This window comes from Akebia trifoliata, chromosome 7 (assembly GCF_017979445.1).
Source record: "Akebia trifoliata isolate Shusen 1 chromosome 7, ASM1797944v1, whole genome shotgun sequence".
Classification (NCBI taxonomy): domain Eukaryota; kingdom Viridiplantae; phylum Streptophyta; class Magnoliopsida; order Ranunculales; family Lardizabalaceae; genus Akebia; species Akebia trifoliata.
In genome coordinates this window covers 27,866,472-27,884,420 of record NC_141381.1, presented here as the reverse complement: position 1 = coordinate 27,884,420, position 17,949 = coordinate 27,866,472, and the positions used below count along the sequence as shown (strand labels likewise).

The 17,949-nt window shown below is 33.4% G+C and overlaps 3 protein-coding genes across 3 annotated transcripts; all 3 read left to right on the top strand.

Moving 5' to 3' along the window:
• The first annotated feature begins 6,181 nt into the window (after positions 1-6,181).
• On the top strand, positions 6,182-7,159 carry LOC147398742 (RAF-like serine/threonine-protein kinase 20). Its single transcript, XM_086448026.1, has 2 exons — positions 6,182-6,451; positions 6,557-7,159. Exons 1-2 carry the CDS (start codon positions 6,271-6,273, stop codon positions 7,024-7,026), a joined length of 651 nt encoding a protein of 216 aa, XP_086304152.1. The 5' UTR covers positions 6,182-6,270; the 3' UTR covers positions 7,027-7,159.
• Positions 7,160-11,461: 4,302 nt separating this feature from the next.
• Positions 11,462-12,588, top strand: LOC147398741 (protein PAL OF QUIRKY-like). The gene is made up of 2 exons (XM_086448996.1): positions 11,462-11,709; positions 11,829-12,588. Exons 1-2 carry the CDS (start codon positions 11,556-11,558, stop codon positions 12,284-12,286), a joined length of 612 nt encoding a protein of 203 aa, XP_086305122.1. The 5' UTR covers positions 11,462-11,555; the 3' UTR covers positions 12,287-12,588.
• A 2,594-nt stretch (positions 12,589-15,182) lies between these two features.
• LOC147398740 (RAF-like serine/threonine-protein kinase PRAF) lies at positions 15,183-16,122 on the top strand. Its single transcript, XM_086448995.1, has 2 exons — positions 15,183-15,462; positions 15,575-16,122. Exons 1-2 carry the CDS (start codon positions 15,309-15,311, stop codon positions 16,030-16,032), a joined length of 612 nt encoding a protein of 203 aa, XP_086305121.1. The 5' UTR covers positions 15,183-15,308; the 3' UTR covers positions 16,033-16,122.
• Positions 16,123-17,949: the final 1,827 nt, after the last annotated feature.

The window sequence follows — 17,949 nt, the reverse complement described above, 5'->3', positions numbered from 1 at the left end:
AAGCCTTAACAAAACATTTTCTTACTATAAGACTCGGTCTGCCTAAATATATAAATTTAAAAAATAATAGATTATTTGTTTAAAAAAAAAATTTGGCTCCTTAGTACATTATGTCCATAGATTATTTTTTATATATAAATAATATATATATATGGGTCAAGATCAAGGGATATATAAAAAAACATATGTAAAAACAATGTAACATTAATAAATTTTCAAAATATGAGTTAGAGGTTTTGGATTGAACTGATTTTTTGTGAGGATGATCTCTATGATGGGAAGATCATCCAAAAAAAAAAAAAAATCAGTCCACTCTGAAACCTCTAACCCCATTAAAAGTGATTTAGAATGTAGATCGTCGATTTTTTACCAATTTTTGTCAATAATTTGTAAATCACTTTTGATGGATTTAGAAATTTTAGATTGAGCTGATTTTTTGTGAGGATGATCTTCTCATCATTGTGACCATCCTCGCAAAAAATCAGCTCAATTCAAAACTTCTAACTCATATTTTGAAAAACCATTGTTTTTACATATGTCCCTTGAACCGCCCCATATATATATATATATGAAAATGTTTGGCACCAAACATTTTGGCAAAACATTTTTCAAAACATTGGTTAGAAGTTTTAGAATTGGCTGATTTTTAGTGAGGATGATCTCTACGGTGAGGAGATCATCATCACCAAAAATCAGCCAATTCCAAAACTTCTAACCCCATCAAAAATGATTTACAAAAAATGGACGATCCACGATTTTTCAACTTGTAAACATGGGGCTAGAAGTTTTGGAATGAGCTGATTTTTGGTGATGATGATATACTCACCGTAAAGATCATCCTCACCAAAAATCAGCCCATTCCAAAACTTCTAACCCATGTAGGATAAAAATGATTGGCTAAAATGTTGGCCAAAATGTTTGGTGCTGAATGGGACCCTATATATATTAATGGTCGGATTCCCTAGACACATAAAGCTACAACGTTTTTGTCTTATATGATTAAAAATATTCTGATTTTTTGCGAGGATGATCTCTATGGTGAGGGGATCATCCTTACTAAAAATCATCACATTCCAAAACTTTTAACCCCATCAAAAGTGATTTACAAAAGTTGGACGGTCTAAAATTTTTCAACTTGTAAACATGGGGTTAAAAGTTTCATAATAGGCTGATTTTTGGCAATGATGATCTCCTCACCATAGAGATCATCCTCACAAACATTTTTGCCCATGTAAGACAAAACACGTTGTAGCTTTATGAGTAGTTTTATGTGTATACGGATCCTAATCCATATATATATTAGGATCCGTATACACATAAAACTACTCATAAAGCTACAACGTGTTTTGTCTTATATGGACAAAAATGTTTGGAATGGGCTGATTTTTTGTAAGGATAATCTCTATGGTGAGGAGATCATTCTTGCCAAAAATCAGTTCATTATGAAACTTCTAACCCCATGTTTACAAGTTGAAAATTTGTAGACTGTCCTATTTTTGTAAATCACTTTTGATGGGGTTAGAAGTTTTGGATTTGAATGATTTTTTGCAACGATGATCCCCTCACCACAGAGATCATCTTCACAAAAAATCAGTCAATTCCGAACCATTTTAACCATATAAGACAAAAATGTTGTAGCTTTATGTGTCTATGAAATCCAATTCTATATATATATATATATAGGGAAATGTTCAGCACCCTAAGTTTTATCACACACTTTAACAAACGTTTTTTGTCTTACATGGGTTAGAAGTTTGGAATGGGCTGATTTTTGGTGAGGATGATCTCTATGATTAGAAGATCATCCTCCCCAAAAATCAGCCCATTCCGAAATGTTTAGCCCCATGTTTACAAGTTGAAAAATCGTGGACCGTCCATTTTTTGTAAATTATTTTTGATGGGGTTAGAAGTTTTGGAATGAGCTGATTTTGGTGAGGATGATCTCCTCACCATAGAGATCATCCTCACCAAAAATCAGCCCATTCCGAAACTTCTAACCCATGTAGGACAAAACGCGTTTGTTAAAGTGTGTGGTAAAACTTAGGTGCCGAACGGGACCCATATATATATATATATATATATAAATGTAGAAAGTGGACTCATTCGAAAGGGTTAAGAAAATTGAAAATTCTGTAATCTTGAATGCATCAGCTGTCAACGCCCAAACTAGTCTTCACTTATATTCTTCTTAAACATGAAGGACGCCACAATCTCATTTAAGTCTTGGCTTGAACCTTCCAGCTTTCACACGAAGGCGCAAAAGAAAGAGAGCGGAATGAGTCATTGGTGGGGTGGGGTGGGCCCATAATGTTTAGATTCTTATAGAGAATATTCCATCCAGGTCACCATTCAATCCTTTGTAATAAACAGTACACCATAGGAGGGGAATCTTCCACCAAGCTTCAAGGACAAGTTCATCCAAACAGAATTGTGAGAATATAAATAAAGTCAACAAGTGTAGTTAACGTGAACTGATGGGGACCACCACCCTTGTATATAACTGAATAACAGAGAACCAAACGCGAACCCAACCCTTCTCGCAAGTGTACAGTGCAATAGTATGGCCTTAAAACATCAAAGGCGACTGAATTGACCAAAGTCTATTCTTTCTTTTTCCTCATTCCTAAGTTGACTTAGTCTATGCAAAATATCTTATTTGCTTGCAAACCTCCAATTTGTCAATTTCTAATTTTAATCAAATAGGAACGGTGTCTACGTGTCATGTGTCGTGTTCTGATAAGAGTTTAAGACATCAAACTCCTAATCAAGCCATTTTTCTATATGGCACAAACACGTCTCACGTAGACACCTTATTTTCCTATGGGAATGGGATATCGTTCTGGATTGCTACTCTTTACATCTTGACTCCAATATTTAAAATATACTTTTAGACTATTTCAAATAGTAGAGTTTACATCAAAAAGTCAAATATTATAACTAAATACTCATCAAATAATTTTTATTTGACAATATAAATTAAGAGAATAGGTAAAGAAAAAAGCCTAAATAATTTCAATAGAATCCACTTTCATGGGAAATTACACTATAATTATAATTTGATAGATAAAGATGATTTTAACAAGATTAATTTTAATAATATTAGGAATTTATTAACAATTTTTATATAAAAAATAACATATTATAATTTTAGTTTACATGCTTGATTGTAAGTCGGAATATATATGATTATAGATTTCATAGAATTAATTAAAATAAAACGAGGAAATTAAGATACAAAATAACAACCCACAAGATGATGGTCCTCCCTCCCTCCCTCCCTCCCTCTACACCATATGGTTTTCAAAGACACAAAATGCAGCAATGTAAGTCTTTTTCGAAACCCTACAAGAGGACAAACGACCTTCTAACAGCCCAAGTTGGATGTTTGCATGAAAGATGGTGGCATCCATGACTCAACATGTGGCATATAAAGATTTGGGATAAGATTCTAACCGTATTTATCCAATAATAAAAGTTTACAATATGAATGAAGGTGAAGGAAGGATGTTATACCATAGTCACAAAACTCTTCAAATTTTTTAAAAATTCGTAAAATGCTCTAAATTAGGGGTTAGTCAAATAATTTGACAAAGTAACAAATTAATCGACGATCCCTCAATTAATCATGTAATATGATTACAATTTTACCCTTTGCCTCCAAAATTTTAGTTTTTTCAACATCATTCAAACATCAAGAAGAATAATAGATTTAGAAAGAGATTGAAGATGATAGATTTTGATAAGAAATTCAATAAAATATTTTGAATTATCTCGAATCTTTTTACGAAACATTTCTAAATTAACCAAATTATATACCCTCACCAAATAATTATCGAATCTGAACTTTGTTATTATGGCCTATACATTATTATTATTATCACACCCCAATTAAAGATTAGAACACACTCTTCAAGCATCACAAAGGTTTGGCTCAAATTATGAGACTTGTTCAAACAATTTCAATTGTTGTTTACAATTATGATTAGGCTCATGTAAAATCTTAAACCCAAAAAGCAGAAATCTAGTGAGAGAGAGAGAGAGAGAGAAGGAGCATTATTATTGGCGCCCCAAACTTCAGGGGTGGCCTGAGAGAATTTTACTTGTGGGTGTCAAACTAACAGTATGAAGGTGAACTTAAAAAAATTTATAAATAATAATAGAATTTTAGAAAATCGATTTTTTATAATAAAAGAAAAGGATTTAGAATAAAAATCTTTAAAAAGACAAAAGACGATTTATTGGCTTCTTGCAACTCAAACTCTCAGTGTAAAGAAGTGGAGAAGACTAATTTAGCACAAATCCTAACAATTTGTCTCATGCCATTTTGACCACATAATCTTTATTTAAAAATAATCAAAATTGCTGAGCTAAGTTGACTTGTATCTGATGAACTTTAAAATTACAATTGGTTGAAGTTTATAAAAGTTTGTGAAATTGTGAAAAAAGTTTTTCTTTCCTAAGATTTTCAATATAAAAGAGTAAGTCTAGCCTTATTGACTTAGTTAGATTTGAAATCTTTTAAGAGTTGTTGAGTTCACCTTGTGACATCTTAAAACATGATCCAATGCCACATGGATGTTGATGATAAAATTCTATTAATTTTTTTTTTTTTTTTTTAAAACTTAAAAAAATGTTAATTTTCACCATTAAATTTAATTTTTTTAATTTGAGATTTCAATAATAGTCCATTTTAAAAAACTTTGGATCAAGCCTCAAAAAGATCTTTTTTTTTTTTACTGGGTTTTTTCATAAAATTTAGAGGGTTGTGGTGATGGATTATCAATCTGGTAATCCATTTGTGTTCAACTACCCTCAATAAGATTTAAAATCTTACCAAGTTAATCAGGAAGTATTTTTCTATATAAAAATAAAGTTGATCCAGAACAATGCCCCATTCCTAGGGGTGGTAATGGGTCGTGTCGTATTGAGGGTATTAGGAAAATGTACCAAATCCAAACTAGACCCATTTAATAAACCCAACAAATTTATCAAATAGGTAACTTGGTCTCACCCATGTAACAAATTTTATAAAAAAAATAAATTCCATTTCCATCATCAAAACAAAAAAATATCATTATTAAAAAAAAAAAGTCACAAGACCATGAACCAATATCTATTAACATAAATTAAGTTTCATTACCTACATGGATCACCATGTTGGGAATCGAACACTACAAACCTCTAGATTTTAATGAAAAAATCAGATTAAAAATATATATAAATAAATAACTTAGTAAAGAATGTGTTTTTATCTTTCTAAAATTAAAAGCTTAGTCATTAATTATTTGAAAAATATCCTAAAATACTTATATATTTTATAAAATTTGAAAAAAAATATTATATGAAAAAGTTCTATAAAATTATAGTAAAAAATAGATAATTTAAAAAATCCTTAAACAATTATTGATATTTGATATATATCTTATATTCCATGATTTAAAATGGCATAATCATTATAGAATAATTAAATATTTCAAAACGAATTGATGATCTATTTCATAATTTTGTTAGAAGGGTCAATATTATTATAATCTAAATCCAATTGGACTTTACCCAAACTCAAGAATTTCATGACATTTTTCAGTGGTGTTTGCAGGTCGTGTTAAGATTGCCACCACTTCCCTCTACTATAACAATATAAGTGTCTACGTGACATTTTTGGGCCATGTAAAAAGCGCGTGATGTATTTTAAACTCCTACCAAAGGACACCACCTAGACACTGTGGATCCCAATCCACATGTCACTCAGTCAGTACAACTGTCAAAGAAGTCTTTTAAAGAAATATCTTGTGGGGGCAACGTATCATCGACACGTATTTCAGTGGATTCAACACTTCTTTGTGAAGTGGGGTAAGAATATAACAGATATTTGTTGTGGAGTGGGTCATTTTTACTTATTCTCAACCTGTATTTATTTTTAATTAGGATGTAATAAGTAAAAATTCGGATGCCAATAACTGCTCTGTTTTTAATTTTACCCTCCAAAGAGTGCTGTTGACCCCAAATTCATAAATAAAAGAGTCGTAATAATTTGACTCGCCAGGTGGCATACTCAATCGACTGCCAGATTACTCTTGTTAGGCGAGCACGCGGTAGAGATTCTGTGAGCACTGTCAGACAAATTTTGTGAGCGAAAAATCTCTCCGACGAAATGCTATAAATATGAGTTGGGTAGAACTAGAAGAGGAGCAACACACGAGCATCTCAAGTTGTAAATCTTTCAAGCTCCAACTCAAGTCGCTCTTGTATCCAAAACCTAACTAAAGAAACATGGTTGGATCTTCTCTCGACTACACAAGTGTCTCCATCAAAAGCCACAACAGCAATACCACCATTAAATTCCTCTGTAGCTATGGTGGAAAGATCCTCCCTCGTTATCCAGACGGCAAGCTACGCTACGTAGGTGGTGAGACCAGAGTTCTAGCTGTCGATCGATCTATCCTATTTTCAGGTTCGTTCTATTTCGATTTCGATTCTTGTAAGATTAGGAAATTTCGTTTTTGATTCTTCATCGAAGGATTTTAGATTGAGATTTTTAAATTTTATTTTTTTACAGATCTTTTGTTGAAGTGTGGAGAATTGTGTGGATCATCCGTTGTTCTGAGATGTCAATTTCCCACCGAAGATCTTGACGCCTTGATTTCGATCACATCTGATGAGGATCTCGTTAATCTAATCGAAGAGTACGATGGAGCCAACCAAGCGAAATCGACACCATTAAAAATCAGAGCTTTTCTTTCGCCCCCAAAATCGGTCAAAAAAATATCTCCTCCTCCATCGGTCACTCCCTCTGTCGTTGGTTCTGCTTCGGAAAAATATTCCTTCGCAATCAATAGATGTCGAACTTCTTCCACACTTCCATCTATGGCTGCTGATCGAAGCTTCCATCAGTTCTCATCAGCACCGTTTCGAGTGCCAGTTCGCTTCGTGAAATCCGATCGATCAAAGCTTAATTACTATAATTGCGTTCCTCATGGAAACCCTAGACATGTCTTTGTTTTGCACAACAGGAACTACTGCCAATAACCCTAATTCCTAATTTAAGATCAATAGTTCTGAGGAACAAATGAAGGGGGAAAAGTACAGGACAAAAAGATTTTTTTTATTACTGTAATTAAATCGTTGAGAATATTTTTAATTTGTTGAATTCTGCTCAAAACTTCAAAATCTTTAATAGCTTATCACAGAAATTTCTTGACAGCATATTCGTTTGGATTCTGAGTCTAAAACTTAAAGGGGACAAGTTGGACTTAGAGTCCATTATCAGGCCATAATCTTGACACGTGTGAGCACACTTTATTGAAACTCCAAGAGAGGGCAATCGGCTTTCTTACATCCCGAATTGCATGTTTGCACGTAAGAAAGTGGAGTACGTATTTGCTGTTAAGAAATTTCTTTTCTAAGCTGATGAACCAATGGAATGATGGCATGTGTATCAGAAAAAACAAGCGTTATTGGCTGTTAAAGAAAAATTTTCTGAACGGTCAGGGGTCTGTAATTTTCAATACACGTGGTATTCTATTTGAGTAAAACAACCTTTTAACTAAGGATCAAAATCTTACTATGTTATCAAGGAAAGAGTTTTACAATTGGATTTGCAATTTGATCATTCATGTAGGTCTAATAATTTTTAGTAAGTTTTAACATCTATCTTACTAAGGTAGTCATGTTAATCAAATAGGTGGATAAGTGACGTTCATCTAAATTATTCATCCTCAAAATATCTTCTTCTTCTCCATCATCACTCAATTTTATTGTCGTTGTCGTCGCCGTCACCATCATCACCATCATCGTCGTCACTATCGCTATCACCATTACTGACCATCTTCTTTTTTTCTATCTCTCTTTTCTCCCTTCACATCCACCGTTACCCGTCACCGTCACCGCCACCGCCACCGCCACCACGTCCTCATCTCTTCTTCCTCACTTACCTCCGTTGACGTCGCCACCACCACTGTCACATCCTCTCCCCTCTCTCTTTCTCATATTCTTCTTCTTTTCCCTCTTATTTCTTTTAAATGAACATCAAATAATGTATTTAACTTTTCTATCATTTCCATTTTGTCATGGATTTTGAAATCCATGAATTTTGATTTTTCATGTAATTAAACATACTCCAAGTGTATTTATCCAATTAAAATCACTGATTTTTTTAGCAAATTTTTTTTTCTCGTCAGAATACTCAGACAAGTCTCTCTCTCTCTCTATATATATATATATATGGGGACGGTTCAGCAGCCATAAAGTTTGCCAAATTTGGTGCCAAACATTTTTCAAAATATGGGTTAAAGGCTTTGGATTGAGCTGATTTTTTGTGAGGATGATCTCTATGATGGGTACTATAATTTTTTTTTTATAGGGGACTTGTACAAATTTTCAAAAAATTGGTCTTTCCAATCATTGACCTTTTTTTTATTATCCCAAAATTTTATATATATAAAGATAGAGCCGTGCTAAAGTGGCATCAAGATTGACCTCATTTTTTTAAGTTGTATCTTGATGAAAAGCATTTAGGATTGAAAAGTGCTGGAATGACAGAAATAGATACACAAGGGTGACAAAAATGATGTGGTCGCACACATATAATCATAGATGTTTTCTACTTGTATCTTGCGAAAAAACATCTATGATGATGTGCACGACACCACATCATTTTGTCACTGCTGTTTCTGTTTGTGTCACCCCGCACGACTCTTTAGGATTTTGACACACTTTCACATGAGAAAAGTGAGAAATGAGGTCACTTCAACATTATTCATAAAAGTATCTTGTGGGGCCACACATCATCTACTCGTATTGCAATAGCTTCAACCCTTACTGGTAAATTGGGGTAAGTAAATAAAACATGTTCTGTCCTATATGCGTTAAGAATTTTGGATTGAGCTGATTTTTTTTTTGTGGTGAGGATGATCTTTATGATGAGGAGATCATCCTCACCAAAAATCAGCTTAATCTGGAATTTTTAACCTCATCAAAAGTGGTTTACAAAAATGTACGGTCCACAATTCTTCAACTTATAAATACGGGGTTAGAAGTTTTAGAATTAGCTGATTTTTGGTGAGGATGATCTCCTTGTCATAGAGATTATCCTCACCAAAAAACAGTTCAATCCAAAACTTTTAGCCTACATAAGACAAAACACGTTGTAGATATATGTATACACAAATCCTGATTTATATTTATATATATATATATATATATATATGGATGGCGTTATTACAACCCCTATTACGACTCACATTACAACACACCGTTTGTCTTATATGAGCAAAAATGTTAGGAATTGGCTGATTTTTTGTGAGGATGATCTCTGTGATGAGGGGATCATCCTGACAAAAAATCATCACATTCCAAAACTTCTAACCCCATCAAAATGATTTACAAAAATTGGACGGTCCACGATTTTTCAACTTGTAAACATGGGGCTAAACATTTCGGAATAGGCTGATTTTTGGGGAGGATGATCTTCTAATCATAGAGATCATCCTCACCAAAAATCAGCCCATTCCAAAACTTCTAACCCATGTAGGACAAAAAACATTTGTTAAAGTGTGTGGTAAAACTTAGGGTGCTGAACATTTCCCATATATATATGGATGGCGTTATTACAACCCCTATTACGACTCACATTACAACACACCGTTTGTCTTATATGAGCAAAAATGTTAGGAATGGGCTGATTTTTTGTGAGGATGATCTCTGTGATGAGGGGATCATCCTGACAAAAAATCATCACATTCCAAAACTTCTAACCCCATCAAAATTGATTTACAAAAATTGGACAGTCTAAAATTTTTCAACTTGTAAACATGGGGCTAGAAGTTTCATAATGAGGTGATTTTTGGCAAGGATGATCTCCTCACCATAGAGATCATCCTCACAAAAAATCAGCCCATTCCAAACATTTTTGCCCATATAAGACAAAATGGTGTATCGCAATGTGAGTCGCAATATGTGTCTACGGAACCCGACCCTATATATATATATATATATATATATATTGGTTGCATTTTGTGTACACTTATATCCACTTATATTTCTACAACGCGTACGGTCCATTGGATTAACAGAACATCCACAATCGAGATCGATTATAAATTTATAATTATTTCTTACCAAATAAAATTTCAAATATTACTTTTACCTCCCCAAAATTAAATCAATTCTTTCTCTTCCTCTTCTTCGTTTTTCTGTTGGAGGGATACTTCAATAGAGACAAGCGTTGTTTGAAGCACACAAGCAACAATCAGAATTCCATAGATCCGGCTTTATACAAGATACCAAGACAGTAATATTGGTTTGATTTCTCTTTTCGAAACCAATAGCTATTGTTGGAAAAATTAATCAAATTTGGACAGACTATGAAGGAAGAAATACAAGAAGAAATCATAAGACTTCATTCCCAATGAAGAGACGACTTTTTTTAAAATGAATTTCATTCCTTCATCAGTTATTATAGCGACTGTGAAAAAGGTCTAGGACAAATAAATAGTTTTCAGAATATAATGAAACCCATGTCTTGTACCTGCCCCAATGGCACGATGAACAAATGAGATCAAACCAATCCCCTCTTCTTAAATAGGGACTAAACAGGATAGACAAATGAATTTGTAGGAATTTACTTTAATTTGAAATTTCCAAAAAAATCCCACAAAAAAGTATCCAATTGGCTTAAGGTTGAAGTATCTTCCGAAATATTAAAAAATTCAAATAAATTAACAAATCCAATAGAGGCAAACAAATAGACACTCATTATAATTCAACTTACACAGCAGTGAATCTTTCTTAGACAAGTGGGTTTTACGATTATCTACATTTTAACTCTTTGGACAGCTAGTTGAGTTTTATAAAATCATGTCAATTGCCCCAAAGTCAAACACATACACTTCGCAACGAGACCCGACTTACAGAACTATAGTCGTGAACGACACTAGTCTCTGTTGAAGTCTCCCTTCGGCAGAGAAACGAAAAAGAGGAAGAGAAAGAGTTGATTTAATTACGGGGAGGTAATAGTAATTTTTGAAATTTTACTTTGTAAAAAATAATTGTAAATTTATAATCAATCTCGATCGTGGATATTCTTTTAATCCAACGAACCGTACACATTGTAGAGATATAAGTGTAGACGAAACGCGAGTATATATATATATATATATATATATAAAAGTAAGAATTGGAGTGCCAAGTTCTTTTTTAATTTCATAGTCTTAACCCGACGATTCCACCCAAATTTCTAGGGGACCCGCTCGTTCTCTAACTTTTTCGAAATATTTTTTCATTATTTCCTCACATATTTTTTTTTGCTAACAGTGAATTCGCGTGCATTTGACCTGGAACGAGCAAGAGAGTCTGTGAGCACTAAAGAAAAATTTTGTGAGCGAAAAATCACTTATTTTTTCTCCCACGAAATTGTATAAATATGGGGCTGAGGCCCGAGTGAAATAACAGAGGCTTTAAGGCATCTTCGGTCTTTCTTAAGCCTCTAAGTCGTAAATTTCTATCTTCTAACTCAAGTCGAAGAATCTCGTATTCAAAACCCTAACTATAAAAAAAACATGGTTGGAGGAGCTTCTCTCTGCCCCAAAGTTACCATTAAATTCCTCTGTAGCTATGGCGGAAAGATCCTCCCACGTTATCCAGACGGCAAGTTACGTTACGTAGGTGGTGAGACCAGAGTTCTAGCTGTCGATCGATCTATACTATTTTCAGGTTTGTTATATTTCTAGTTTTATATCTATTTCGATTCTTTTAAGATTAGGAAATTTCGTTTTTGATTCTTCATCGAAGTATTTTAAATTGAGATTTTTTTTTTTTTTTTTAATTTACAGATCTTTTGTTGAAGTGTGGAGACTTGTGTGGATCATCCGTTAGTCTGAGATGTCAACTTCCCACCGAAGATCTTGATACATTGGTTTCAATCACATCTGATGAAGATCTCATCAATCTCATCGAAGAGTACGATCGAGTAAATAAAGCCGCATCGACGCCATTTAAGATCAGAGCTCTTCTTTCGCCTCCGAAATCGATCAAAAAAATCTCTCCTCCTCCATCGGTCACTCCCTCTGCTTCAGCAAAATATTCCTTCGCAACCACTAGATGTCGAAGTTCTCCGATAATTCCATCTATGGCGGCTGATCGATGTTTCCATAAGTTCTCATCAGCACCGTTTGGAGCTCCAGTTCGCTTCGTGAAATCTGATCGATCAAAGCTTAATTACTATAATTGCATTCCCCATGGAAACCCTAGACATGTCTATGTTTTGCACAACGGAAACTTCTGCCAATAACCCTAATTCCTAAATTAAGATCAATAGTTCTGAGGAGCAGATGAAGGGGGAAAAGTACAGGCCAAAAATATTTTTTTATTACTGTAATTAAATCGTTGAGAATTTTTTTACTTTGTTGTATTCTGTTCAAAACTTCAAATTCTTTAATAGGTTAGCACAGAAATTTCTTAACAACATATTCGTTTGGATTCTGAGTCTGAAACTTATGAGGACCAAGTTGGACTTAGTCCATAATCTTGACATCTGTTAGCACACTTTATTGAAACTCCAAAGATGATGAACCAATGGTCATGTGTACAAGAAAAAAGCAAGGAGAAAATTTCTGAATGATTAGGAGTTTGTATTTTTTAATAATTTTCAATACACATGTTAATCATTTGTCATAGTATTTTTCATGTATTCATACCTAAAGGTATGTTTGATTGTACATGCAAAATAAGGTGAAAAATCATTTTTTTTATGAAAAATGACATTTTTCATGTGTTTAATTGTATATGTCTATAAAAATTCATTTTTTACCCCAATCAAAATGTCTACAAAAATATAGATTTCACTTTCTTACCCATATGGGTGAAAAAGTAATATTCATCTAAATTTTTTATCCCCAAATTATCTTTTTCTTTTTCTTCTTCTTCATCCCCACCACCACCATCACCATCACTCAACCTCACCGTCATCACTATCACCATCACCACCGTTGTCGTTGTCACTATTGTCGTCATCATTGTAGGCCACTCTCTCTCTCTCTCTCTCTCTTCTTCCCTCACCTTCGCCATCATGACCACGTCCTCCCCGCTTCTTTCTCACTTATTTCCGTTGACGTCACCACCACCACCGCTACATCCTCCCCCCTTCCTCTTCCTCATCTTCTTCTTCTTTTTTTCCCTCTTATTTCTTTCAAAGGAACATCAAATAATGAATTTAACTTTTTCATCCTTTCTATTTTTTTTTTGGATTTTGAAATCTGTAAATTTTGATTTTCTATGCAATTAAATATAATCTAAATGTATTTATCCAATTAAAATCATTAATTTTTTTTTAGCAAAAAAAATTTCTCGTCACAATGCTCAAACAAGTCTCTATATTATATATATACATAGAGACCTTGAACCTAGTTCCAACCAGTTTGTATATACCTGTGACAAGCTCTCTATTTCATTATTCATATTTTTAGATTTGAAGACCAAGAAAAAAAAAAAAACTAGAGATAGTCTATATTTAACTATCTATCACATGTAAAAAATAATTGTGTCCTCTCTTTTTTACATAAATGTCATATTTGGTTCAAAGTTATTACTTTAAAATTGCAAAGCTTTATAACTCATTCAAATAACTTCAACAGCTGTTTCCTAGTAATTAGAATCATATAAATTCTAAAATCAATCAATAGATATATAACCAAATAAAAAAAATTAATTTCTACTAAAATTAATTTTTAATTATTTTCAATGGTTGATTATTTTTAAAAAATATTTAAATTGGGGTGTAAGAAGTAAAGTTGGGTTGTCAATATCAATTTTATTATTTCTCAATTATGTGAACAATGAATTAGAGACACGAAGACTGAGGGGAGACCCATTGGAGTTCTACTTGATTCGGAAGAGAGTATCTTTTCTAAAATCAGAGAAGATACCAAGATAGAGACAAAAGGTAGAGATTTGCATTGAAGTTGCTCTAAGGTAATTTTGTAAATTAGTGGTTAAGAGGTGAAAGTGGGTTCGACGGGATTTGAAAAAATGCTTTTACTAGTTTAACCAAGTGACACCTTCGTGGGGGGATGTCATACATGTAATAGGAAAGATGCTTCGTTCTTCGGATTCTTACAACTACACGAGCCAAGAACAATGGCAAATGAAGTTAGATTTGGGCACCCTATATAAAAGAAATACAAGGAAATATTAGGAAATCGACTACAAATGTTTTAAATGATCATATTGGACATTTTGTACAAACTGCATGTGACCAAAGTATTTTTGCATCTAATCGACTTAGAGTGAGACATATTCTGTTGAGAATAAAAATTAGAAGCAATTTTTAGAGACATACGCAACGATTGAACTCAATTTGATTGGACTAGTTTATCTTATTAAAATAAAATATTAATAGGCAAGACCACACCTTGGGAAGTGGACTAGTTCAAAAAGAGAGATACTATTAGCATATCAAAATTACTTATGACACACTAATCCTTTTGAAGTTAGATATGTATACATATAGATTGGTGAGTTATAAGTAAAAGTTGGTATTTAATAAAAGTTCTCTTGAGAAGAATTCTTAATAACTTTCTTATTAAAATTTCAATATTAAAAAAATAATAATAACAAATAAAAATTGTGGTAATATTTTAATTAGAACTGCTATTACCACCCCAACTTTTATATCTCAATTTCTTAAAATTTTTTATCACACCTCAATTAAAGATTGATACACACTTTTCAAGCATTACAAAGGTTTGGCTCAAATTATAATCTCAACAATACAAAACATTATAAAAAACACACTCGTACAAACAATTCTGGTTGTTGTTCACCCATATAAGACAAACAGTATGTCGCAATGTGAGTCGTAATGGGGGTCCTAGGAACCCCACCCTATATGTATATATATATATATATATATATTAATAGGTAAGAATTGGGGTGCCAAGTTGTTTTTTAATTTCATAGTGTTGACCCGACGATTCCACCCAAATTTCTAGGGACCCGCTCGTTCTCTAACTTTTTCGAAATATTTTTTCATTATTTCCTCACATCTTTTTTCGCGAACAGTGTTTATAGAATTGGCGTGTATTTGACCCGGAACGAGCAAGAGAGTCTGTGAGCACTAAAGAAAAATTTTGTGAGCGAAAAATCACTTATCTTTTCTCCCACGAAATAGTATAAATATGGGGCTGAGGCCCGAGTGAAATAACAGAGGTTTTAAGGCATCTCCGGTCTTTCTTTAGTCCTCTAAGTCGTAAATTTCTCTCTTCTAACTCAAATCGAAGAATCTCGTATTCAAAACCCTAACTAAAAAAAAAAACATGGTTGGAGGAGCTTCTCTCTGCCCCAAAGTTACCATTAAATTCCTCTGTAGCTATGGCGGAAAGATCCTCCCACGTTATCCAGACGGCAAGTTACGTTACGTAGGTGGTGAGACCAGAGTTCTAGCTGTCGATCGATCTATACTATTTTCAGGTTCGTTCTATTTCTATATCTATTTCGATTCTTGTAAGATTAGGAAATTTCGTTTTTCATTCTTCATCGAAGGATTTTAGATTTAGAATTTTTATTTTTATTTTTTATACAGATCTTTTGTTGAAGTGTGGAGACTTGTGTGGATCATCCGTTAGTCTGAGATGTCAACTTCCCACCGAAGATCTTGATACATTGGTTTCAATCACATCTGATGAAGATCTCATCAATCTCATCGAAGAGTACGATCGAGCAAATCAAGCCGCATCGTCGCCATTTAAGATCAGAGCTTTTCTTTCCCCTCCAAAGTCGATCAAAAAAATCTCTCCTCCTCCATCGGTCACTCCCTCTGCTTCAGCAAAATATTCCTTCGCAACCAATAGATGTCGAAGTTCTCCGATAATTCCATCTATGGCGGCTGACCGATGCTTCCATCAGTTCTCATCAGCACCGTTTGGAGTTCCAGTTCGCTTCGTGAAATCTTATCCATCAAAGCTTAATTACTATAATTGCGTTCCCCATGGAAACCCTAGACATGTCTATGTTTTGCACAACGGAAACTACTGCCAATAACCCTAATTCCTAAGTGGAAAAGTATAGAAGATTTTTCATTTTTTATTTTTGATTACTGTAATTAAATCGTTGAGAATTTTTTCAATTTTTTGCATTCGGTTCAAAACTTCAAATTCTTAACAGCTTAGCACACAGAGATATTTTTAAACTCCACAACCGATTTTCCAACATCTCAAATTGCATGTTTGTTTGTACGTAAGAATCTGATGTATCCTTTCAAAATTTCCCAATTTGTTTGGGATAAGATTGTAACTGAAATTATCCAATAAAATCGAGTGATTTTTCTCCTCTATAATTTCTGTCTCTATATCTCTATATTTAGAGATATAATTCCAAACGGTCTCTGCATATCTCTGACAAACCCTCTATTTCTCACTCATATCTCTAGATTTGAAGAGCAGCATTGTTTCTATTTCACTGTTGATTACATGTAAATACTAATTGTGTCCCCAATTTTTTTACATAAATATCATTCTTTGTTCAAAGTTATTACTTAACATTACGAAGCATTATAATTCATTCAAACAACGTCAACAGTTGTATCCTAATAACAATTTTATTATATTTTAATTATGTGAACATCGAATTAGAGACATGAATAATTATTCAGAGGGGATCGTTGGAGTTCAACTTGGCTCCGAGGAGTATTTTCTCTAAAATTAGAGAAGATGCTAATATAGAGAGAAAAAAGAGACTTGTGTTGGAGTTGCTTTAAGGTAATTTTGAAAATTAGGGATACATTTAATACCCATCGGCTCATGTGATTGGTGGATATCGGATTCTATGAGTACTCTGAGAAAAAAAAAAAAAAAAACCAACGAAAGCTTACAATGTAATCGAAGGAGGAGGTAATACATTTTTTAAAAGCGCACAAGGGTTTAGTGGTTAAGAGATGAAAGTGGGTTCAATGGCATTTAAACCTAGGTCATGGGATCAACTCTCCCCAAGACTATTAGTTTAACTATGTGGACCTTCGAAGGAGGACTTATACATGTAATAGGAAAAATACGTCTTTTTTAGGACTCTCTCAACCACACAATGGAGTTGGAGTCAAGAACAATAGTTGTGGCATATGGTGTCAAGAATACTGGAATCACCCCAAGATGTATGCAATTATCGTTGATAGATTATATAAGACTAATGATAAATCAATGCAGCAAAACATACGTAGTCTGTACGAGGCCGATGTGGCAAGGGCACAAAACTATTGAATTTTTTCTTTGGGACACAACCATTGATCTTTTTTCTAGTATATCCCAAGGAAAGAGATCTCTGGTTCTGTGCCCTTGCCACGTCAAGCGCATACAAATGGCATATGTTTTGCCACGTCATTTTATCACAACTTATTATATTAAAAGTGTAGTCTAAGTAAAAGTTGGTGTGATAATATAATCTCTCTAATTTAAATATTAGAATATATTTTATTTATTGTTGATGGCACAACAAGAAGCATAGTAGTAACCTTGATTTTCTCCCAAAAACCAGTTATCTTCACATTGTTAACCTCTTGGGTAAGAGCTTCATGATCTAGGTTATCCATTAAATGGTCTTTTGTGATCTAGTAATTTATCAAACTGTGAAGGGCACAAATTCATCCTCATGGGAGGGTCTACCAATTTTTTTTTTTGGCATGAATGTTCTATTTATTATCAATTCTTTTGTTATTTCAAGTCACTGTAATTAATATGATAACCCTTGTATATAGTGTTAACAAGTTTTTAGAATTTTTTTTTTTTTAATGGTTTTACTTCTTGCATGAATCGACGAAGTGGAAAGCTTTCTTATTGGATACTTCATTTTCATACAGATTGATTATGTGGGAAGTTTATTTTAAGATGTTTTCTCATTGATTAATACCTTTTTCATTCGGGTTGGTGAGCTCAACATGGTTTTCTAGAAGTGAATTGATTCTTTGTC